At 38.0% G+C, this 24,846-nt stretch overlaps 1 protein-coding gene across 1 annotated transcript; it reads left to right on the top strand.

Moving 5' to 3' along the window:
- Positions 1 to 748: 748 nt before the first annotated feature.
- Positions 749 to 1,141, top strand: LOC140877513 (uncharacterized). Its single transcript, XM_073281051.1, has one exon. The coding sequence runs from the start codon at positions 749 to 751 to the stop codon at positions 1,139 to 1,141; it is 393 nt and encodes a 130-aa protein (XP_073137152.1).
- Positions 1,142 to 24,846: the final 23,705 nt, after the last annotated feature.

The following is a 24,846-nucleotide window of genomic DNA, read 5'->3' as shown; positions in this document are numbered from 1 at the left end:
ACTGCTCACTCAACCCTTCATTCAAAAGCTTATCCGATCTATAAAGAGATCTTTTCAAGGATTACTCAAATCCAGCTGTTGTTTGAAGAACACTATCTGTTACAAGGATTTGATATTCTAAGCCTTCAAGAATCTTAGAGTCCTATCATCATAAACTAAAGAAAAGTTTGATAAGAACTTAGAATCTTATCAGTGTAAATCTAGGAGTTCTATCTTGGGCATTTGATAAGTCCTAACTTGGATCGGGTGTATTGCACGTCGTTGTAATAACCAAAGTCTTCTAGTGTATCCTTCCTGTGAGGAAGAAGGGATGACATATGAGATTGAGCTTTGAACATCCATAAGCATATCGTTGCTTACTTACTCTACTGCATTACACTATTTTATCATTATCATCTAGTTTAGTAAGAGTTGTTTCCGCACTATTTTAAGTAGCTCTTATATCTCTTGAAAGTTAAAGGAAAATCGGTTGAGAAAACTAGCATTTGCTCAACCATATTGCATTAGAGTCAAATATTTTAAAGAGTGTGTATTCACCCCCCCCCCCCCCCACCCTCTATACACACATTCGATCCCCAACAAGTGGTATCAGAGAGGGTTTTTCTTTTTAACTTTTGATACTCATCATGACTTCACTAAAAAAATCCCTATGTTCTCTAAAGAAGATTATGATGACTGGAAAATTCATATGCAGGCACATATTTCTGCTCGAGATGATGATATGTGGTACGTCATCACTGACGGACCCATGAAGATTCTCAAAGTCAACACTGATGTAGCCATATCAGGAGGCGAACCACAGATGGTTGAGAAACCCAGAGCAGAATGGAGTAATGAGGACAAAAAGAAAGCAAATCTTGACAATGTTGGTAAAGATATACTGTACAAAATGCTGGACAAAAACATGTTTAGCAATATCAAGACGTGCTCAACCGCCAAAGAAATTTGGGAGAAACTCACTCAACTGTGCAAAGAGAACGATCAAACTAAAGAAAACAAACTCACTGTAGCCATTCAGATGTTTGACAATGCCAAGATGAAACTAGGAGAAACAATGACTGAGTTTGATGAAAGATTTAGCAATATTATTTGTGAATTGATTGCTCTTGGAAAATATATACTAATCGTGAAATTGCTTTGAAGGTTATGCGAGCATTGCCCAGAGAATGGGATGTCAAGACCATAGCCATGAGAGAATCAAAGGATCTAAACAAACTCGAGCTTCATGATTTATTTGCAGATCTCAAGGCGTACGAGTTAGAACTCGGTATCAGAACTGAGGAAGATACATCTGTCCCGAACCCCACCAAAGCACTGACATCAACTATCTCACCTCAACCGACTGAGGAAGCATCAGCAATGAAGACAGCTGAGCAGATGAGTGGAGAAGCTATGTCTCTCTTCATTAAAAGGTTTGGTAAATTTATGAGTAAGAATAACACAAAGTTTAACAAATCATACTATAAACAAGACCATACAGAGGATGGTCCTGCATGTTTTAACTGTGGCAAGCAAGGCCACTCATTGCAGATTGCACTAGGCCTAAGAATGATGAGAGGAAGCAGCATGTTGAGAAGAACATTCGAAAAGAAGAAGGAACAAAAAGTGATAGTTGCAGACGAAGGAAAAAGCAAATGGGCAGAAACAGAATCCGAGTCATCCGAGACAGATAGCTCATCCAAAGAAAGTGAAGAAGAACAAGTAAAATGTCTTATGGCTAACTCTCAGAGTGAAGAAGACGATACTGAGGTATTTAACTTTAACTCGTCTGAATTTACACAAGAAGAACTTGTTCAAGAACTGAATGATATGGTCACTGAGTATAAGAAGCTTTCTACATCATTTGAGGAAGTAAAAACAGAAAAGACGTGTCTTATTGATAAGTCAAGGGAATCTAGCTGTTCACAGCAAAAAGAACTTGACGGTCTAAGGACTAAGCTAAATCTATTGGCAGCTGAGAATGATAATATGAAACGAGTATTCGAAGCTACTCTGTATGAAAATCAAAAGTTGCTTAAAACAATCAACTCTTGGAATAAGGCTTCTACCTCGTTGGATAAGATACATGAGAACCAGAAACAAGCAGGTGATAAAACCGGTCTTGGATATGGTTCAAATGAATGTATTCTTACGAAAGAAAATACTCAATCGTATTCTAGTGGGAACGATCCTAATGCAATAATATTTGTTCGATCTAGTATGATATATGAACATGCTGAACCTAAGATCTATGATGGACAGTCAAGTCGATATGAGAACAAAGGTAAGCATAAAGAATTGGGATATGTGGAGCCTCAGAATCCAAGAAAAAGAGAGATATGGAACAAATCAAGATTGAATGAACAAAGAAAGGGAAACCAATCTAAGTTCAGGCAGTCGAGGTTTGAACCAAGTCAATCCAAGTATAGGAATCATCAGGTGACACAAAATCAGTACTTCAATCTCATGCCTGTTCAAAAACGATACAGGCTGGATAACAAAGATCAAAAGTTCAAACAGCACACTGTAAGATCCAGACCACACACATGCACACATCGTGCACATCGACCGACTCATTGTGTAGATGCACATACGGGTAAAACCATTAGAGTAATTCAGATGTGAGTCCCGAAAGGACTAATCCAGTTCGGACCCAAATAGATAAGGGTACCATGGTTATATATACTTCTTGCAGGTACTATCAGTAAAATCAGTCGAGAAGAATAGGCCAATGGAAAAGACAACGTAGTAACAGTGGATGCTCCAGGCACATGACTGGAAATAAAGAACTATTATCCGAAATCATACAATACAAAGGGCCTAAAATTATTTTTGGTGATAATTCAAAGGGTAAGACCGTGGGTAAGGGTAAGATTACTCATGGTAACATTATAATCAATGACGTATTGATAACTTATGTTATAATTTGATCAATATTAGTCAAATATGAGATAATGGTTACATTGTTGAATTTCACAAGCACACATGCATGATCAAATCTAGTAATGAAGAAATCATGTTAACCGGACTAAGACAAAACACTTATAGGCTAAATTGGTAAAGTGAACAACCGTTAGTTCCTACGTGTTTTGTTGCTCAAAATGATAAGCAGTGGTTATGGCATAAACGGCTCAATTATTTGAATTTTAATTCCATTAAACATCTGAGCAAACATGATTTTGTTATTGGTCTGCCCAAAAGGATATTTTAAAAAGAATAGAGTTTGTTCGGCTTGTCAGTAGGGCAAACAAGTGAGAGCTACTTTTAAAACCAAATGGTGTATATCTTTTTTTAAATGCTTAGACCTGTTGCACATGGAACTATTTGGTCCTATACCGGTCAGGAGCTTAGGGGGAATGAGATATACCTTAGTGATTGTGGACGATTACTATCATTTCACTTGGGTAATTTTCTTATCGTCCAAAGATAAAACAGCTACTCACCTGATAAAGATTTTTAAGAATTTTCATAATGAGAAAAGTACTAGGATAAATCGGATCAGGAGTGATAGAGACACTGAATTTTAAACAAAACTCTCGAATCCTATCTAGATGACCAGGGAATCAAGAATGAGTTGTTTGCTGCTTGGACCCCACATCAAAATGGTGTTGCTGAGAGAAGAAATAGAACTCTTAAAGAGGCAGCTAGAACTATGATTGTTGATTCCAACGTATCTCAAAGACTCTGGGCAGAGGCAATTAACAAAGCATGTTACACTCAAAACAGATCTATGATTAACAAGAAGCACAACAAAACACCATATGAGATATGAAATGACACAAAACCCGATGTTTCATATCTTAAAGTATTTTGATGTACATGCTTCGTTCATGATAACAGAAAACACCTCTTATGTAAGACCCCGAAAATATATAATTTGAGAATTTTTGGATATTAAGATTTTAATTTCAGAATTCTTAAATTGAAAGAATTAAAATGTGTAAATTGAATATTTATGGGATTCAAGATTTAAAGTCCGAGTTCCAGAAATGAAGGGACTAAATGGTTAATTGATCATGGATTGAATTGTAATTATTGAGAAGTTTAGGGACTGAATTGTAATTACTCAAGAGTGTAGGGGCTAAAATGAAATTTTGACTTTACATTAGTCAAATAAATAAACAAAATTTTATAGTGTATGTATTGTATGGGTGTTCAGATATTACCGAGAAGAAACCCAAAAATCCGATTTTTTTTTTTACAAAATTCCGTCAGCCTCTGTAGCAGCCCACGGAAATTCTCTTGTCGGACGTTCATCAGAGATTGGATCAGAGATCCGAACGGTCACTTTGTAGCCAACATCAAGACGAGTCTTTTAGTACCAAGAAATAAAATATCGGACAATTGCATCGTCGGGAAATCGAGTTAGAACAGATGGGTTCTGCACAGAATTTGGTTTGATTGTAGCAGTCCACGTTTTTTATTTTTCCGGCCATACACCGGAGCTCCGATCAAAGATCCAAACAGTCAGATTGTAGACAAGATCAATACAAATCTATTGGTATAAATAAATCGAAAATCCAACGGTTGGATCGCCAGAAAATTGGCGATGAACAGATGAATTTCGCGAAGGTACTATTCATCATCTTCTTCGCCGAGATTTTCACAATTTTAGCTCGTTTTTTGTTGGTTTCAAAGCTATTAATCGATTCTTTGAGTTGTGGAGAACATTTTCCAAGCTTATTGTAGCATTTTTGGTGAAGGAATCGAGCAAATCGAAGCTTTTAAACTTCAACGGAGTCGGCTCGTTTTTCTCCGATCTACGGCGCGTCGGAGCTCTGTTCCGGGCGTGGCTTAGATGGTTGTGTTCGTCTCGTCGAGAGCTACAAGCCTGCCGAATTTCATAATTTTTGGAGACGTTTTGCATCACCGCCGCCGGACCACCACGTCGCAGCCGTCTTCTCCGGTGAACCACCGACCTCCGACGAGTTAACCATTTTTGATCTTCTCAACATGATATATCCGAATATCCAAGTTTCGAGTCGTGATTCGAAACAGTGAAGCGGTGAGAACGCGATAAAGTTTCCAAATTTATCGGTCAAAGTTTGACCAGAGTTGACCGATGTTGACTTTTGTATATTATGTTATTTTTCGCAGATTCTATGCTAGTCGAGGATATTTAAAAGCAGGGATCAGCAGTTAGGGGTTTGAACTTTTCCAGACTTGGAAAATTGAGGTATGAGCTGATGTCGATTTCGAAGGGAATAATACTCGAGCGAGTTGAGATTCTCGAGTTCCCGATTAAAATCACATACTTTCATGTATATTTGATTATTTGATATTGAATGAGAATTTAAATTATTTAAATGATTTTTGATATTATTTGAAAGACATGAGTTTCTCTATATGTATTGATTGAAATATTGATGCATTTATTGATTGAAAAGCATGAGGTTGCTATTTGAAATATTTCGACGATTATTGATTATATTCACGAGTTTGAATATACGAGTTGAATGTGTTGACATCTTTGATACGTTGATGTCTGAATATACAGATTTATTATTTTCTATTCGATTAAATTGCTTTTGATTCATATGCATTCATCTTGAGCCAAATTTCTTGATTTTTAGAGGGCTGAGTTGCCCAGATTCGAATTAGACAATTGGTAGCTATATCGAGTTGCCTGGGATGTTGAGTTCCCCCAGTGTCAGCATACTCCTATAGTTGCGCCAAAGTCTAGAGGTTTGAGACGCGTAGCACCACCCCGAGCGGGAGCGTAGGTGGGTTAGTTGCGTGATTTTGACCTCGGGATCCCAACCGATTGTCCGATATTCCTTTGATTATCTGATTTGATAATCCCGATTTTTAAACACATGCATTTCATTTGCATTTTAATTTTCATTGAAGAATATGAATGTATATTATGATTTTAATATATTTACTTGATATTACATGTTACGTCTCTTTTACTGGGATTTTATTCTCACCAGAGTTATCCGACTGTTGTCTTGTTTTGTATGTGTACTTGACACACAGGTGAGGCAGGAGCTAGTCAAAGTCGGCTTGGTTAGCTCGGGATCGAATGATAGATGTGAGGCGTCGATTTAGAAGTCGAATAACTTTTAGAACTCGGTTAATTTTTGAAGCATGCTTTTATTGTCGAATTTATTGTATTGCATGTATTTTTAAACCTCGATTATTTTTAGAATTGATATATGTCTAAGACCGAGTTTTAAATGATGTTTTCTTGTTCGAGCGAGACACTGTTCTTGAAAAAAAAAATTGTTGATTGTATTGGCTCATTTATTTATGGATGATTATTTTACTATTCAATATTAGATGATTAGAATCGAGGTCCTCACATTATGTGGTATCAGAGTGATAAGATTCTTGGAATGAAATAGAAGTGAGTGAGCGGTGTAGATCGAGTCCGCTTGATTTATTTTCTTTCGCATGTGATTGATTGATTTGTTTAAATACATGAATTATAGCGAGCATGACTTACTGATTTCAAACTATCTGTTTACATGATTATGTGAATTGATTTTTTTAAAGCATGCATTATATGAAAGAGTATCATAACTGAATTCGAGATGAAAATTTGAACACTCATGCGATTACATGAGTATGATGATTAGAGATCGAAACTGAGTTGATAATTTTGATATTACAAGAAATTTATGATATTCTGAATTGTTATATCTTTGTCATTATCAACTGTATCTCCCTGTTGAGCAAAGAATTGTATGCTCTCGAAACTGAGAATCAGTAATGATGAGAGATCTAGAACATGATTTTATGAAGTCTATTTTGATTTATTAATGAATTCGTATGATATTTTGGGTTGTCTGCATGAGATTTAATGCAAGATTTTGTTTAAGATAGATAAAGAAAAGTCAAATCAAGATTTGATGAGGTTGGCTACTGATGTCATGAGGTTGACATAATAAAGATGAGGTCTGTTCCTGAGGAGACTGAATTAAAAACCCCTTGAAGCTTTTGTGGCTGAGCTTGACCAAGGTAAGAATTGATATTTATTTTTTAGCAATGATTGAATTGAATTGTGTCAGATGAACCTCAAGAGAGACCAGAGATTATAATTTTGATATTAATAATTTCAGAATATTTTAGAATGAGATCAGATTTGATCACCGATTGCATTGAACTGTTAATAATTCTCGAGGTAAGAATTTTATTGATCTTGATTTGTGGAGGTGAAGAACGTGGTGTAAGTTTTGAGAGAGTATTGTACAATACTCTGAGATCAAAACTAGATGTTTTAAAAACACCCATTATGAATAGATGATTCGATTTATAAGAAATGATAAGCTTGAATTGTGTGTGATATCAAGAGATTGAGTATAAGTGAATTGAGATCGGTATATGAATGAACAGATTGTATTTGATTACTTGGATCTAAGATGATTAGATTTGGATAATAGCTTGAATTATCCGGAATTGATCTTAGTATGCGATACTTTTGAAAGATGTTAGTTAGTTTTCAGAATGTCAACACTCATGTGCTAAAATTTTGGGATAAGTAAGATTGATAGAATATTTTGAGAATTTTATTAGGTCCCAATCGACGATATCGAGATTTTATTGATGTATCCAATATTGTTCTTTCAAAAATGATGATTTGATCGAGTCTTAAGAGAACATGTATGAAATTCCAGCATCGAATTGATTCGAGGAGTTATTGTGATTGTAAGAGTGGAAGAGTTATGAATTTAAGAGTTTGTTGAGGAGAAACTATTTTCTTATATAATAAGAGGATAATTAGTGATTTTGGGATAATACCGATTTTAGTTACAGTTGAGTCTTCCTTCGATTAATCTGAAGATTTTTTAATCTTATTTTAGTTATGCATCCTTGATTCACATGACATTGACTTCGATAATTATTGTCATTCTGCATCGATTGAAATTCCGAGTTTGAATTTCAGAAATTCGTAATTCTTGAGAACTTGAATTTTCTTTCTGAACATTGATATTGATTCAGGAGAGTTTCGATTATTTGATTCCTGAGTGATCTAGATTTATTTGTTTGCGACATTCGAATATGCCTTAGGACTGAGTCCTAATCGATGATTGCGTGCGGATTTCTCGTGAGTGAGGCCATGTTGACAACCATGATTTTGGTTTGTCTTGATATTGGGCATAATGTCATACCCGTTGACGGGTGATCACGTGATTTGATTATTATTGATAGATTGACTCGCATTCCTTGTTCATGGAGCCCTGATTTGATTCACTCTCCCTTAATTGAAAAATGCAAGTGAGTTGTTTTCACTTAGCAGAGTTTGTTGTCCAGAATTTCTTCTATTTGATAATCATGACTTGAGCGATTTTTTTTAATATTAATTTGATTCTGTCTCTAAGAGTCAGCGATTATTTGATGTATATCTTCAGTATTAACGATTTGGTTGGCTCGTAACTAATAGGGATTGATAGCACTATTAGAATTTATTTTTGGACCGATATCAAATACAACTTAAGTCCGAAGATCGTTCAATTTTTGGCACCTTGGGTGAAACCTTGGATCAGAATTGTAGTGGATTCGAATAGATGAATTGTTATGATATTGAATTAGTTTAGCAAACCCTTCGGATTTGAAATTGGATTTTGAAGAACATTTCAGATATTTTAGAAGCAATTGATAGGATTCACTCGATGAATCAGTGATATCGGATTTATCTTTTGATATTTGGATTTTGTGATGATTGTTTCAGGAATTTATGGAATTTTGCGGTTAAATTCCATTGTTGTACTAAGTGTAGAATTTTGAATTTAGAAATAAGATAGTAATTTCAGTGTTGGTATAGATGTTTAATATCGTTTTAGCATTCAAACTTGATGGCGGGAATTACTAACACTTGAGATCAGATGGATCGAATAAGAAGAAGAAGAAACTTGTATTAGAAAAACTAGTACTGAATAAGTTCCAGTGCAGACAGTTGACTACCTGAATATTGTTCTTTCAATTGATGAGATTAATACGATGTCGTTTGCAATTTATGATCGAATGAGAAATTTTGGGATTAAAACTTTCTTTTTTGATCGATTATTCGATTGATATTGGGAAGAATTTGATGAGAATTTTTGAATTTTGATTTGTGATTGCTCCTTTATTGTGAGAACATATTGTGGCTCGCAGATGAATATGTGATCTTACGAGATGACATCGAAGAAAGAACTTTTCGATATTGAATTTTTAGATTTTGTGAAATGATTGACTGGTGGAAATTGACTTATAAGGCATTAGAGGAAGGTCGAATTGTTTGAGATTAACTCAGTATATGAGTTTAAGATGTTTGGAACTGTCTGATTAACATAAGTTCCTCTGAATTCTAAACTTATGGATTGGGTTTAGTTTGAGATTGATTGATCGAAGATTGAATTTCTGAGTTGTTAGAGGATTTCGAAGAATTTTTGGTTGATTAATTATCAGCTGACAGACAGATATGATCTGATGATTGAAATTGGGTCAGAATTGAATGTTCTAGAACTTCTCTTACTCGTCTCATCATAGTACAATATACTAATTTCAGACTGTCCGACAATCAGAACAGATTGTTCATATCTTTTGAGAAGACATTCTACGAGCCATATTGCTAGATTTTGGGCACTAGTTGGCTAGATTCATAACCTTTATTGAATGTTCTAATTTAAACTATTACCAAAAGAGTTTAGAGATGACTCTTTTCGAAGCAATATACGATGAGTACTGCGAATTTTTCACGTTTTGAGAATGATGTTTCTGAAATACATCATTTGTAGAGTCGGATTTGACCTGATATTGTCATAGATGTCACAAAAAGTGATTATGTTTCCGAATAGAATCAGAACAGTGCGAGACAGATGTGTCAGAGTTGTAAGTTTTGATTCAGACTTTATATATGGAACAAGATTCGTTCCTTTGTACTTTGACGAGATGAAACCTAATTGAATGAAACTTTGAACTACTTTGACTGATCGATAACCGATGACAGATACATATTGCGTACCGAAAAGAGGAGTGGTTCTAGAATAAGTTCATTCTAGTTGTTTCAGTATGATGACTTATATAAGAATCGAAGAAGTCATTTGGAAGTTAGAACATGATATGAGATAGAGATATCCAAATCTCTTTATTGAGATAATATTGAGATGTGCTCAGATTGTATGCGATTTCGAGAGCGAAATCAATTCTTAGAGGGGGAGAATTGTAAGGCCCCAAAAATATTTAATTTGAGAATTTTTGGATATTAAGATTTTAATTTCAGAATTCTTAAATTGAAAGAATTAAAATGTGTATGTATTGTATGTATTGTATGGGTGTTCAGATATTACCGAGAAGAAACCCAAAAATCCAATTTTTTTTAACAAAATTCTGTCGGCCTCTGTAGCAGCCCGCGGAAATGCTCTTGTCGTACGTTCATCAGAGATTGGATGAGAGATCCGAACGGTCACTTTGTAGCCAACATCAAGACGAGTCTTTTAGTACCAATAAATCAAATATCAAACGGTTGGATCGTTGGGAAATCGAGTTAGAACAGACGAGTTCTGCACAGAGTTTGGTTTCACTGTAGCAGTCCATGTTTTTTATTTTTCCGGCCATTCACCGGAGCTCCGATCAAAGATCCGAACGGTCCGATTGTAGCCAAGATCAAGAAAAATCTATTGGTATAAATAAATCAAAAATCCAACGGTTGGATCGTTGGAAAATTGATGATGAACAGACAAATTTTGCGAAGTTACTATTCATCATCTTCTTCACCGCGATTTTCACGATTTTAGCTCGTTTTTGTTGGTTTTAAAGCTAGTAATCGATTATTTGAGTTGTGGAGAACATTTCCCAAGCTTATTGTAGCATTTATGGTAAAGGAATCGAGCAAATCGAAGCTTTTAAACTTCGCTGGAGTCGACTCATTTTTCTCTGATCTACGGCGCGTCAGAGCTCCGTTCCGGGCGTGGCTTAGATGGTTGTGTTCATCTCGTCGAAAGCTACAAGCCTGCCAAATTTCATAATTTTTGGAGACGTTTTGCATCACCGTCGCCGGACCACCGCGTCGCCGCCGTCTTCTCCGGTGAACCACCGACCTCCGACGAGTTAACCATTTTTTATCGTCTCGACGTGATAGATCCAAATATCCAAGTTTCGAGTGGAGATTCGAAACAGTGAAGCGGTGAGAACGCGATAAAGTTTGCAAATTTATCGGTCAAAGTTTGACCAGAGTTGACCGATGTTGACTTTTGTATATTATGTTATTTTTCGCAGATTCGATGCTAGTCGAGGATATTTAAAAGCAGAGATCAACAGTTTAGGGGTTTGAACTTTTCCAGACTTGAAAAATTGAGGTATGAGCTGATGTCGATTTCGAAGGGAATAATACTCGAGCGAGTTGAAATTCTCGAGTTCCCGATTAAAATCACATACTTGCATGTATATTTGATTATTTGATATTGAATGAGAATTTGAATTATTTAAATGATTTTTGATATTACTTGAAACACATGAGTTTGTCTATATGGATTGATTGAAATATTGATGCATTTATTGATTGAAAAGCATGAGGTTGCTATTTGAAATATTTCGACGATTATTGATTATATTCACGAGTTTGAATATACGAGTTGAATGTGTTGACATCTTCGATACATTGATGTCTGAATATACAGATTTATTATTTTCGATTCGATTAAATTGCATTTGATTCATATGCATTCATCTTGAGCCAAATTTCTTGATTTTTAGAGGGCTGAGTTGCCCAGATTCGAATTAGATGTTTGGGAGCTATATTGAGTGGCCTGGGATGTTGAGTTCCCCCAGTGTCAGCATACTCCTATAGTTGCGCCAAAGTCTAGAGGTTTAAGACGCGTAGCACCACCCCGAGCGGGAGCGTAGGTGGATTAGTTGCGTGATCTTGACCTCTGGACCCCAACCGATTGTCCGATATTCCTTTGATTATCTGATTTGATAATCCCGATTTTTAAACACATGCATTTCATTTGCATTTGCATTTGCATTGAAGAATATGAATGCATATTATGATTTTAATATATTTACTTGATATTACATGTTACGTCGCTTTTACTGGGATTTTATTCTCACCGGAGTTATCCGGCATTTGTCTTGTTTTGTATGTGTACTTGACAACAGGTGGGGCAAGAGCTAGTCAGAGTTGGCGTGGTTAGCTCGGGATCGAATGATAGATGTGAGCCGTCAATTTAGAAGTCGAATAACTTTTAGAACTCAGTTAATTTTTGAGGCATGCTTTTATTGTCGAATTTATTGTATTGCATGTATTTTTAAACCTCGATTATTTTTAGAATTGATATATGTCTAAGATCGAGTTTTAAATGATATTTTCTTGTTCGAGCGAGACACTGTTCTTGAAAAATAAAATAAAAAATTTGTTGATTGTCTTGGCTCATTTATTTATGGATGATTATTTTACTATTCAAGATTAGATGAATAGAATCGAGGTCCTCACATCTTAACGACCTTTGATGAGAAAGCAGAATAAGGCATATTCGTTGGATATTCCTGAGTCAGTCGAGCTTACAGAGTTTTTAACAAAAGATCATTGACCGTAGAGGAAACTATTCATGTTATTTTTTATGAAGCTACTGTATGTGCAGTTAAGTCTCAAACCAATATCAAAGATCTAGCAAACAGGCTAGAATCAGTTGTTCTAGATGATGAAAGTGACATTGATGAATCTCTTATCATAAGGGAGGAACCAGAAGAAGTAATCATCCAACCCACTGAAGGAAGAATAGATCAAGATCATGGAGAACAGAGAATTGGAGAAGAAATCATTGAACCCGATAACACAATCAGGAATGAGGACGACACTCCAACAAACAAAATCAAAAATCCCCTTGGACCAAATCTTCGGTGGAGTAAAAGTCATCCACCCGAGCTGGTCATCGGTAACCCTATTGCCTCTCTCCGTACACGTAATCAAATTATTAACGAACTACTGCATACAACATTCATTTTACATCTAGAGCCTAAGCACATAGATGAAGCCTTACAAGATGCTAGCTGGATTGAAACAATGCAAGAGGAGCTAAATCAGTTCACTAGAAACAAAGTTTGGAATTTAGTTCATTAACCGGAAAACCAAAACATTATAGGAACAAGATGGGTGTTTCGCAACAAATTGAATGAGGATGGGACAGTGATTAGAAACAAAGACAGACTGGTTGCTCAAGGATTTAGACAAAAGGAGGGTATTGACTTTGACGAATCATTCGCTCCGGTAGCAAGGCTTGAAGCCATCAGAATATTTCTTGCCTATGCGGCTTACAAAAACTTCAAAGTTTATCAAATTGATGTAAATTCAGCTTTCCTCAATGGGCTACTTCAAGAAGAAGTGTATGTTGAGCAACCACCAGGTTTTATCAGTTCCTCGACTCCTAATTATGTTTTAAAGTTTGATAAAGCTCTTTATGGTTTAAAATAAGAACCAAAAGCTTGGTATGACACCATATCACAATTCTTATTAGATCACAATTTTGTTATAAGAACAGTCGATAAAACTCTCTTTAAATTTTTTAAAGGAGATCATATTTTACTCGTTCAAATCTATGTAGATGATATCATATTTGGATCAACTAATCCTCGTTTATGCGAGAAGTTCTCTAAGTTGATGCAGGAACAATTTGAGATGAGCATGATGGGAGAATTGAATTTCTTTCTCGGGCTACAAGTGAAACATCATGAGAATGACATCTTCATAAATCAGGCTAAGTACACCAAAGAACTCATCAAAAATTTTGGCATGGAAAATTTCTCTGCCATCTCTACTCCTATGAGTGCGTCCATAAAGCTTGATAAAGACGAGGAAGGATCACCAGTTGAGGTAACAATGTATCGAGGTCTCATAGGTTTATTACTTTACCTAACAGCCAGTATGCCTGATATTATGTTCGCTGTATGTCTTTGTGCAAGGTTTCATGCATCACCACAACAATCTCATTATATAGCTGCTAAACGGATTATTAAATACCTTAAGGGTACTACAAACGTGGGACTTTGGTATTCCAAAAATTCAGAATTTAATCTTGTTGGTTATTCAGATGCAGATTATGCAGGATGCAAGATTGACAGAAAAAGTACTAGTGGATCTTGTCAATTTCTGGGAGACAGACTTATTTCATGGTTCAGTAAGAAGCAAAAATCAATTGCCACTTCTACAACCGATGCAAAATATCTAGCAGCTTGCAGTTGCTGTGCTCAAATACTATGGGTACAACAACGACTTCGAGACTATGTAATACAATCTAGTAAAGCCCCCATCTTTTGCGACAACACTAGTGCAATCGCAATCACTCAGAATCCCCTGATGCATTCAAGAACAAAACACATTTATGTACGACATCACTTCATAAGAGAACATGTGCTAAAAAGGAGATTCAGATGATTTACATATCTACTAACCACCAGGCAGCAGATATATTCACCAAGCCATTACCGGACGTTAAGTTTTCTTATTTTTGCAATGTACTTGGCTTAATAGAATTGAGTTAAGATAAGCATGAGTTTAGGGGGAACATTGCATTTCATTAAAATAATTTCATGATATCGATGCATAAAGCATTTTACACTAACCCCCTACTGCGTCTATATTCAAAGTGAGCTGCAGAGATTCTACTTCTCATCTCTCGACTCCACTCAATCATCCAGCGAGTGAGTGAACCTTGACCACTGTAGACATCATCCTCAAAGCATATGTTCTGCATTTCATCTCTCTCTGCAAAAAGCATCAAGAGTCTCACAGCAGAAGGCCTTAGCACATCTCGAGTGCTCTGAGTTTGCAAGGAAAGTTTGCATCACAGCAACCCCTCAACAACGCGTGGATGCATAAGAGCTAAACCAGTATGTAGGTTGCGACGTATCCCCTCCAGAAAAAACCAGATACGCATGCCTCTTGCAATAACTCTATTTCCATACATGGTCTTTCTTCTCTCAAAATCAGACTCATCCATCGTGATTTTCTTTGATTAAACTAACTTGTGTTTTCTCTTTTTCCTAAGGCACCATATTTATAGGCGAGAAAAACTAAAGGCCAAAGTTCCAGCAGGTCAACAGTCACCTACACTGAATCGACGATAAGATCTTTACAAAATATTGGCACAGACCTTTGATAAGCCTACTTTACCGATATTCGTGCACTAGGCATTTAATGAAAGCTTGAAACAATTAATTTTTGCATCGTACTTTTTTTATTATTGTTTCATTTTATACTTATCTCGACTGCAATTCATACTCATGACTATCCACATTTTAGTCACATCACTCTTAATGTTCAGTCTTCTGCTATGTGAAAAGGCGTGATAACAATATTTATTTTATGAATGCATATGATACTTGTATCTTTCACGACACTGAATCGTCCCAAGTCAGACAAAATATGCAAAATATTTTCATTCATACTAATATAAGTTTTACTGGAGAATTTGATTACATAAGAGCTTCAAAGGCTAACACTACATTAGCCTCTTTCTCTACTGCATTCTTCCATGAGAGCATGAAGAACGTAAGCTCTCTGGTAGGAGAGCTAACATAACCAATGTTCTCTGACTGGATAAGCTCCAGTCCTTCAAGCTCCTTATAGAGCAAGATCAAGTACAAGCCCTCAGGAGTGAAGATCTTCATCGGATCAGTCGACCCCTGCTTCTCTTCATATTGCCGCATCTGGACAACATAATCCCTTCCAGAGTCCACCGGACTCTGTGGATGAACAGCAGAAAGATAAAGACGCAGCTATTCAAATACCTCCCATTCCTCGACAACTTGGCCAAACACCGTATCTTCATACTCGCGAGATCTAACTCTGGTCAAAGCAGCGTTGAACTCCATATCCAAATTCCTCCTCGACCCGACATTTTATTTTTCTCTATTTTATGCGTATATTTTGATGCCCTACTGATTTATTGATCTCGTATTTATAGGAACCCAAGGAAGGTGAAGGGTCGGCAAATATCAATTGTATTTGTTCATTATCCACCGATATGCTTAAACGTCAAATCATAATTTTTGGACCTGACGGCGTATCCGAAACGCCACTGACTGATGTCAGAAGATCAGTCGCATACATACATTGGACTTTGGAACCAACCGCCTTATTATATAATATTTATATATATACTTTTTGCCTTATCCTTATCTTACCGTGCGTTTTTCAAATTTCAAAATTCAAAATTCAAACTTTAGGTGTAGTGTACATCACACCGCGGCTACCCACACACATAACACAAACATATATATTTTTTGCAACAACTCGAATATCAATCTCTTCCACGAATACTAATCCTATTTCTTGATTTCAGAATTCTTCAACATGTCTATCCAGAAAACATTCCTAGGAATCAACTTTGACGAAATATACTCCATCAAAAAAATGAAGAAATCTCTGCAATGTTCCACATGATTGAAGCATCAGGGCTTCGCAAATTTCTCAGCTCTAGATCTACCGTGGACTACGATCTAGTCAAGGAATTCTTCGAATCCTCTGAATTACATCATGGAAGCATCGCTTGCATCATCAAGGGACGGAGAATAGAATTCAATCAGCACTTAATATTTGGTGAAACTTTTGGATTGCCCACCAATGGTTTGATAAAATGCGCAGATCTACCTGACGGTAATGCCTCTAACTGGGCAGCTCAGTTCACGTTCGATGGAGCTCCTATTAAATTTAATTGTCTCAAACAGAGCCTAAAGCTTGCATATCGACTGCTAGCCAACATTGTGCAAAAATGCTTTTGGCCAAAGCTGGATCTTATGACAATATCACTCTTGAGAAATTTCAGTACATGACTTCTATTGCCTCTCAGTTGACCTTCAACTGGTCGTCCATTCTCTACTCTACTCTCTGTGAGATGATTTGAGGCAAAGGACAATCCAAAGGCTTTGCACTACAAATTTGCCATCTTTTTGCAGCCTTAGGTGTAGACTCCTCCACTTTTGAAGCATTGCACGTCTCAAAATGGCTCAATGCGGTTACCATCCCCTTGTTATTACAAAATAATCAAGTAACTGCTGATCAATTAAGGACGGTCAAACGGGAAATCGGGGCAGAACAACAACAAGCTGCCATGAGAAATACAGTTCTTCAACAGATGCGCCCTCGAACTAGCAGGCGCACTATAAATGTTGACTCAGATCTAGATGATGATGCCAGTGACAATGATCCTTTGGTTCAAGTCTTTGGTGGCTCTTCTCCTTCTCCAAGGAATAAAACGACTCTCAAGCCATCTCAATCGAAACCTAAGAGGAGAAAGTTGCTATCAACTGTTCACACTCCAACCTCTCATGTGACAGCAGCCACCATAGCAGTCTCTGCATCGATGAATCTTGCTACTCAGACAGTCTCTATTCCTCAGATGACATCCAAGCCAGCTGAAAGCACTACAGTCATTATTGCACCAATCTCGGTGGCAATATCTTCTTCATCAGTCGATGCAGTCTCCATCATCAGTAATCAAATCGATCCTCAGGGCTCAAGATCCAATTTTCAACACTCCAGTTCATCCACTCAAAGTAATCACTCTCACTAAGCCCTCCGCCACAGCTTTCAACAGAACCTCGATCGACGTTCAAGGAAAAGGCAAAGGCATCTTCATACCACCTCCAAAATCCCCATCTGTTGGAAAAATGGAAGTCTTATTAATCATCTCCGACATTCTCAGAGTTGTGCGTTTTAGACTCCAGGAATTTGATGAATGGATGAACTATCTCTTCAACATTTCATATTCTCAGATCCTGCACGAGAACAAGTTGACATATCTTTCCAGGTTAGAAGATAAAATGTTCATCCTTACAGAAAATTCTCATCTTGAAACTGCTCTCAGCAGATATAAGTTGGTTGATGTCCAACTTGGCGATAGCCTCGCCCGATACATTCTATTTCAACGAGAAAAACATTATCAACCGATGAGCAAGACAGCCAAGGATGACAGTGAAGTCATCTTGCGTCTCAAACAGTCTGTAGATGTCACTGACACCTTATTACGAGAATATCGACTGAAGCACTCCATTCCTCACCCAACCGAAGAGTACCAGCGAATGTACCGTGAAGAAGTTCAGGCGGTGATTCCAATTTTGGATTCTCACGATAACTCAGAACCGTCTGACTTCATCTTCACCTCAGAGGAACAAGACTTCATTGCAGCACAAGAATAATGTCCGTCGACATACTTTTCTTTTGTTTCCACCTCTGAAGAACCAACGACATCATGCACTGCTACTGCTTCAGAACCTCCACTGATCCAACCAATTACATCAGTTGCTGATGATTCTCTTCCTGAGATCCCACTTACTTCAGTATCAGAGGTTTTGAAGTTCTTAACTGACTTGGATGAAGTTCAGCCTACATCTCCTCTTCATGAGATTCACTCTGCTGACTCCTCTCCTCAACCGACTACTAAAGAATCTTAGCCTACCAGTCCAATTAGTCCAGTTGATTAGGAGATTAGGATTGATGTGTCCTCCTCATTGGATAACACAATCATAACGCCACCTCTTGCTGAGCACATTACCTCATCCCCTGTTACGACTACTACCGAAGATCAAGTAATCACGCTCAACGCTTCAGGTAGCGACTTTGACAAACTTGCCTTAGCTTCGTTTGATGAACTAGAATCTTTGACTTATGCTCTGGAACGCTCATAGACGAACTTCTCTTTACAACGCAGAGCCTTAGCAATCGCATCCAAGGACAAGATGCTGGCATTGCAATCTCTAGATCTGTAATTATGTCTCATCTCAATATTCTATCTTCTGAGATTGGCAGATGCGTCACCAAACTGAAAAACTATAAGGAATGCAACATTCGAGCCATGGATATTGTTGCCCAACAAGTACCACAAATTGTTCGTCGCACAAATGAGCACACCTCCGCACAAATCTCAGTTCTTCAAGCTGACTTGACTGCTCATGTTGACTCCAGTATTGACTCCTTCCAAACCAGCGTCGGTGCACAACTTGGAGAGATCATCTCTCATCTCAACCATGGTGATGTCAAAAAGGGGGAAGTATCCAGAAAATCAGTTGACACCGAAAGACAAAGGCAAGATGTCCCACAGCAAAGGAAATAATGATATCAGGTATATTTATCATATTTCAGCAATGTAGGTGTAATATGATTTTATCGCGCTTTTTTGAATGATTGCTTGTAACATGTTATGTAATCAATGCAATTCATTTTCGCAATGAATTCATCTCATAAACATTCTTCATAAATGATTTTTGGGGCATAGGTTTTGTCATCACCAAAAATGAGGAAATTGTTGAATCCTAAATTTTGGTGATAACAAAACAATACTTCGTTGTTTTAGAACGGCCGCCGCTTACATGTAAAACAGGTGTTCAATAGAATTCTACCGACTCCAATATATCAGCTGACCAAGAGATATCAACTGGAATGAACAGTATCAGCTGATCTTAGCAAGTCAACCGTTATCTATCAACCGAGCTAAGAACATCAACCGAAGTATTCTCAACTGATCTGGGTTATCAAAGCAAGGATATCTACTGAACTCACAAGTTGACAAGATATCTATCATACTCAAGAAGTCACGAATTCCCAGTTTCTCAGAAAGTTGACAAGACAACTTAAATTCAAAGGATGAAGCATTTAAGGAGCCGTCTGATAAATTAAGGAAAACCATAAATAGCATTTAATGTGACGACACATTGAATAGACAATTTAAGGCACTCCTAGTATATATTCAAAAGATATTATTGCATATCACAAATCAAGGATTGATATATGTCACTCTAGACGTTTTCCTACCATTGTCAAAAGGAAGAAGACGTTGAGCAAGCTGTTATAAATATCAGAGCTTACTCAGAAGAAAATAGAGAGCTACGCTTACAAAGATTTGCATACTTGAGCACTTCAAACCACTTCTTGAATACTCGACTGCTCACTCAACCCTTAGTTCAAAATCTTATCCGATCTATAAAGAGATCTTTTCAAGGGTTACTCAAATCCAGATGTTGTTTGAAGAACACTACTGCTACAAGGATTTTAGATTCTAAGCCTTCAAGAAGCTTAGAGTGCTATCATCATCAACTGAATAAAAGTTTGATAAGAACTTAGAATGTTATCAGTGTGAATCTAGGAGTTCCATCTTGGGCATTTGATAAGTCCTAACTTGGATCGGGTGTATTGTACGTCGTTGTAATAACCAAAGTCTTCTAGTGTATTGTAACGCCCCGTTTTTATCTTAAATGAGTTTATTTGAGTTAATCGGAGATTTCAGAGTTCTAGAGCCGACTTGATTTTGATCAGGGTCCTTTTTGCAAAAATTGGATTTTTCAGGGACTAAAACGCAAATTGTGGATTTTATATATTATCTACACTTAGATTTTTAATTGGGAAGACTCACCTTCCTCCCCAAACCGTGAATCACCATTGAAGCTTGTGGAAACGCCTTTCAAGCTTTTCCAATCTCGGTTTCCGGTCGATCCGTCCGTTAGAAATTATTTCTGAAGGCAGATTAGTGATCACTGCAGTGAGAGATCCGTTATATCGTAAGTTTTTCTACGATCGGATACATTCTAGTTTTTGGATGTTGTTAGAATCGTTCTAGATTCGAGTATGTTGTTCTGGACAGAGTTCTGATCGTTTATTATCTGTCGGTTTTGAATTAGAGCGACGTTTGGATTTGTTATGATTTTTGGAAGCCATTTTCGAAAATGTGGATTTTGAGATTGATGGGTTTGCTTTGTTATTGTTGTTTTGGGCATTGTTATGAAGTTATATCAGTATTGAACTGCTGTCTGCATTTCTGGTTTGTTCAGTTTATAGCCGTTATGCCGTCGGTTTGAGTTTTGGGTTTTCGAATCGTTTTTGGTATTGAGTGAAGCCTTGGCTTGTGAATGATCGTGGTTGTTGATCAACTCTTGTATTCGTACAGATTCGTTGGAGTGTGTCGAGCCCTGTGTTAGCAGCATTGTTCGTCGAGAGTTGGACGAAGAACGGTAAAGAGATTTCCTTGAACTGTTGTTTGTTGTTTAGGTTGTCTAGTTGTTGATACAATATTTTGTTGTAGCTTGTCCGGAGTTGGATCTACGGCATTGAAAGGTAAAATCAATCTTTGTAGCGGGATAGCATACTCGGGACAGTTGGTTCTCGAGTTTCCCTTGAAATCACATATTGCATTGATACTGGTTCTAGTTTATGGAACCTGTATTTTGTTGATTATTTGAATGAATTATATGGCTAAGTTCCTTTTGTTTCCATATGCATTCATATTGAGCCAGCACTATTGTTTCGATGGGCAGAACAGCCTTTTGTTAGACGTTTGGGAGCTATATTCGAGTGTCCTAGGACGTAGTCGTTGCGCCTAGTGCTAGCATACTCATTATAGTTGCTCAAAGTCTAGAGGAGTGGGATACGTGACACCACGTCGATTGGGAGAGTCGGTGAGTCGTCACGTGATCTCATCCTCGGGATCCCAAAAGCACAGCAGCAATCCTTTGTTATCAGATTTGATATCCCGGTTTAAAGACATGCATTTCATTACGTTGTTATTGATTTTGTTGTTGTCTTGGAAGCATGTTTATTGTTGCATTACTTGATATGTTGCTTTTACTGGGATTATCATTCTCACCGGTTATCTGGCTGTTGCTTTGTTTTGTATGTGTACTTGGCAACAGGAAGGGCAGGATCAAGTCAGCATAGACCTGGTTAGCGTCCAGAGCAAGAGATAGAAGTGAGACTCGTTTAGAAGTCGAATCAGCATGTCAACCTAGTTATGTTTTGCGATCATGTTTAGTCATTCGAACTTCTCGTATATGTTTTGTAAGCAAGAAACGATGTAGGTGCTATCGAATTGAATGTTGCTCTCCCCTAAACCTTTCTTGTATTGTTATTGGAATATCAAATACTCTTAATGCAAGTGTTTAGGTTTTGATTGAGTTTATTACAGTGCCTTAACTTTTTTGGGCGAGGGGACGGCGCGGGCGCGGCGCCTCTTTGCGAGGTATGAGCGCGGGCGTGCTGGGATTTGCGGGGCGTAGGCGCGGGCGCGCTGATGTCAGCGCGGGCGCGCGAGCCTCCTTTTAAAAAAAAATATATTGGGTTCTTGATTACTTATCGCTTCTTGTCTGATATTAGTTGATTAGAAACGAGATAACATTAAGTGGTATCAGAGATTTAAGATTCTTGGTCGAACTAGAGTGAGCGGGTAGATCGAGTCTGCATGTATTGACTCCTCGCATGTGTTTGAATTATTTTAACTGTGTACTTAATTTCATGCGAGCACGCTTTATTATTGAGAATTATCGAATTACATTGTTATGTGATTTAATTTATAAAGCATGATCTACTTGAGATATAACTGTTTCTGTTACCGACTGGTATCCGGTATTCCAAGCGGTTGTAAGGGCACTGATTGTAGCGATTGAGATATCTTGTGTCCTAACCTTTGATTATCAGATGGGTCCTCGTCGAGTGATAAACAGAAACACACCGCCAGTTATCCCTGCGACTGAGCAGGCTAGCACTGAAGTTGATCAGTTGGATGCTTCAGCAACGCCTATGGAAACCTTGCTGAAGAGGTTTCAGTCGTTCAATCCGCCGTTATTGATGGGTTCAAAAAATCCAGTTGACTGCGAGAGTTTGTTGGATGATATTGATCAGCTGTTCGATTCCATTGATTACACAGATGACCGCAGAATCAGGTTAGTCATTCATCAGCTACGTGGGGTTGCTAAGAGCTGGTGGATCATGACAAAGAAAGCAATGGAGAATAGAGGTACGGAAGTTACTTGGACTCTTTTTAAATCTGAGTTTTATAAGCGGTTTTTCCCTATCTCGTATCGCAAAGATAAGGGAGCAGAGTTTGCCAATCTGAGGCAAGGGAATCTGAACATTGAAGAGTACGTGGCTAAGTTCGATAGTCTGTTGCGTTTTGCACCGCTAATTGCTGGAGATGAAGAAGCTAAGGCAGATCAGTTCATCAATGGTTTGAACCCCGACGTCTTCACGTTGGTAAACACCAACAGGCCTAACAACTTTGCGGATGCTATGAATTACGCAAAGGGAGCGGAAGCAGGCTTGTGGAGGCAAAGAGGTAACCAGGTAGCACCTCAGCAACAGAGACAGTATCAGAACCCACCATCTCAGTATCAGAATCAGCCACCGCAGCATCAGAACCAACAGCAAAGGTATGAAGGTGGAAACAGTGGGGGAAGCAGAAAAGATCAGTACAAAGCAAGAGGTAAACAACTCAAAAGGCAGGGGAACAGTTCGTCAAGTTCCAGTGGTTCGAAGCAATTCGGTTCAGGACAGAGTTCTGGATCTTCAGCCATGTACTGCAGCAAGTGTGGGGGAAGACACTCACCGGATCAGTGTGTGGGAGTCTTCGGTACTTGTAACACCTGTCAGCAACCGGGACACTTCTCTAAGGTGTGCCCACAACGTAACAGAGATAGAGCTCAGAGTGGGAGTTCTTCTAGACCTGCAGCTCAGCCGGAGAGGCAGTCGTCTGCAGTGCACTCTTTCCAACCTCAGCAACAGCAGAACAGACAGGGAGGTAGCACTAGTGCGAACCAGCCTCCGAGACAGCAAGCACGAGTCTTTGCTCTGACAGAGGATCAGGCTCAAGCAGCACCTGATAATGTTATAGCAGGTAACTGTTCGATTTTCGGTTATTCTGCTTATGTCTTGATAGATACATGTGCTTCCCATTTCTTTATCTCTGAGAAATTTGTGTTATTGCATGCTTTGCCAACTGAATTGTTGCCTACAGTAGTAGCTGTTACTTCACCTTTGGGTGGAGGAATTGTTTCTGTCAGACTAGTCAGGAACTGTGAACTTTGTTTTGAGGGAAATTTGTTAGAATTCGACTGTATTGTGCTTAGGTTGTCAGATTTTGATTGTATTGTCGGTATAGATACTTTGACCAAGTACATGGAAACAGTTAATTGTTTTCTGAAGGTTGTCAGGTTCAGACCTGAAATGGCAGACGAGTGGAAATTCTTTGGTAAGGGTTCTCGATCTAGAATTCCTTTGATTTCAGTGTTATCTATGACTCGTTTGTTATAGAGAGGTGCAGAAGGATTTTTGGTTTATGCGGTTGATGTACTGAAATCTAGCCCAGCTTTGGTTGACTTACCAGTGGTTAGAGATTTTGCTGATGTGTTTCCGGAAGATGTTCCTGGATTGCCACCCATTCGAGAGGTTGAATTCAGCATTGACTTAGTGCCAGGTACCCAACCTATTTCAAAAGCTCCTTATCGTATGGCACTTGTTGAATTGAGAGAGTTGAAGGAGCAGCTTGAGGATTTAATTGTCAAGGGATACATCAGACCTAGTGTGTCGCCTTGGGGTGCTCCTGTGCTTTTTGTTCGGAAGAAGGATAGTTCTATGCGGCTCTGTATCGACTACCGCGAATTGAATCAGGCTACAGTTAAGAACAGGTATCCTTTACCCCGAATAGATGACCTTTTTGATCAACTGCAGGGTTCTTCTGTCTACTCTAAGATTGATTTGAGGTCAGGTTATCACCAGTTGAGAGTGCGAGAGGAAGACGTTCCTAAGACCGCATTTAGAATGAGGTATGGTCATTTTGACTTTATAGTCATGCCGTTCGGTTTGACTAACGCTCCAGCGGTTTTTATGGGTTTGATGAACCGTATCTTTCAGCGTTTTTTAGATGAGTTCGTCATTATCTTTATCGATGATATTCTTATCTACTCGAAGAACCGTACTGACCATGCAGAGCACTTGAGGACCGTACTCCAGATTTTACGAGCTGAGCAGTTGTTTGCCAAGCTGTCTAAGTGTGAATTCTGGTTAGATCGAGTTGTCTTTCTCGGTCATATTATTTCTGAAGATGGGATTTCTGTCGATCCCAGCAAGATTGAAGCGGTTATGAATTGTCCTAGACCTACTTCAGTGCCGAAGATCCGAAGCTT

This window comes from Henckelia pumila, chromosome 2 (genome assembly GCF_033568475.1).
Source record: "Henckelia pumila isolate YLH828 chromosome 2, ASM3356847v2, whole genome shotgun sequence".
NCBI classification, from domain to species: Eukaryota; Viridiplantae; Streptophyta; class Magnoliopsida; order Lamiales; family Gesneriaceae; genus Henckelia; species Henckelia pumila.
Note: the sequence above shows the minus strand (reverse complement) of the source record. Positions and strands in the feature narration are given on the sequence as shown.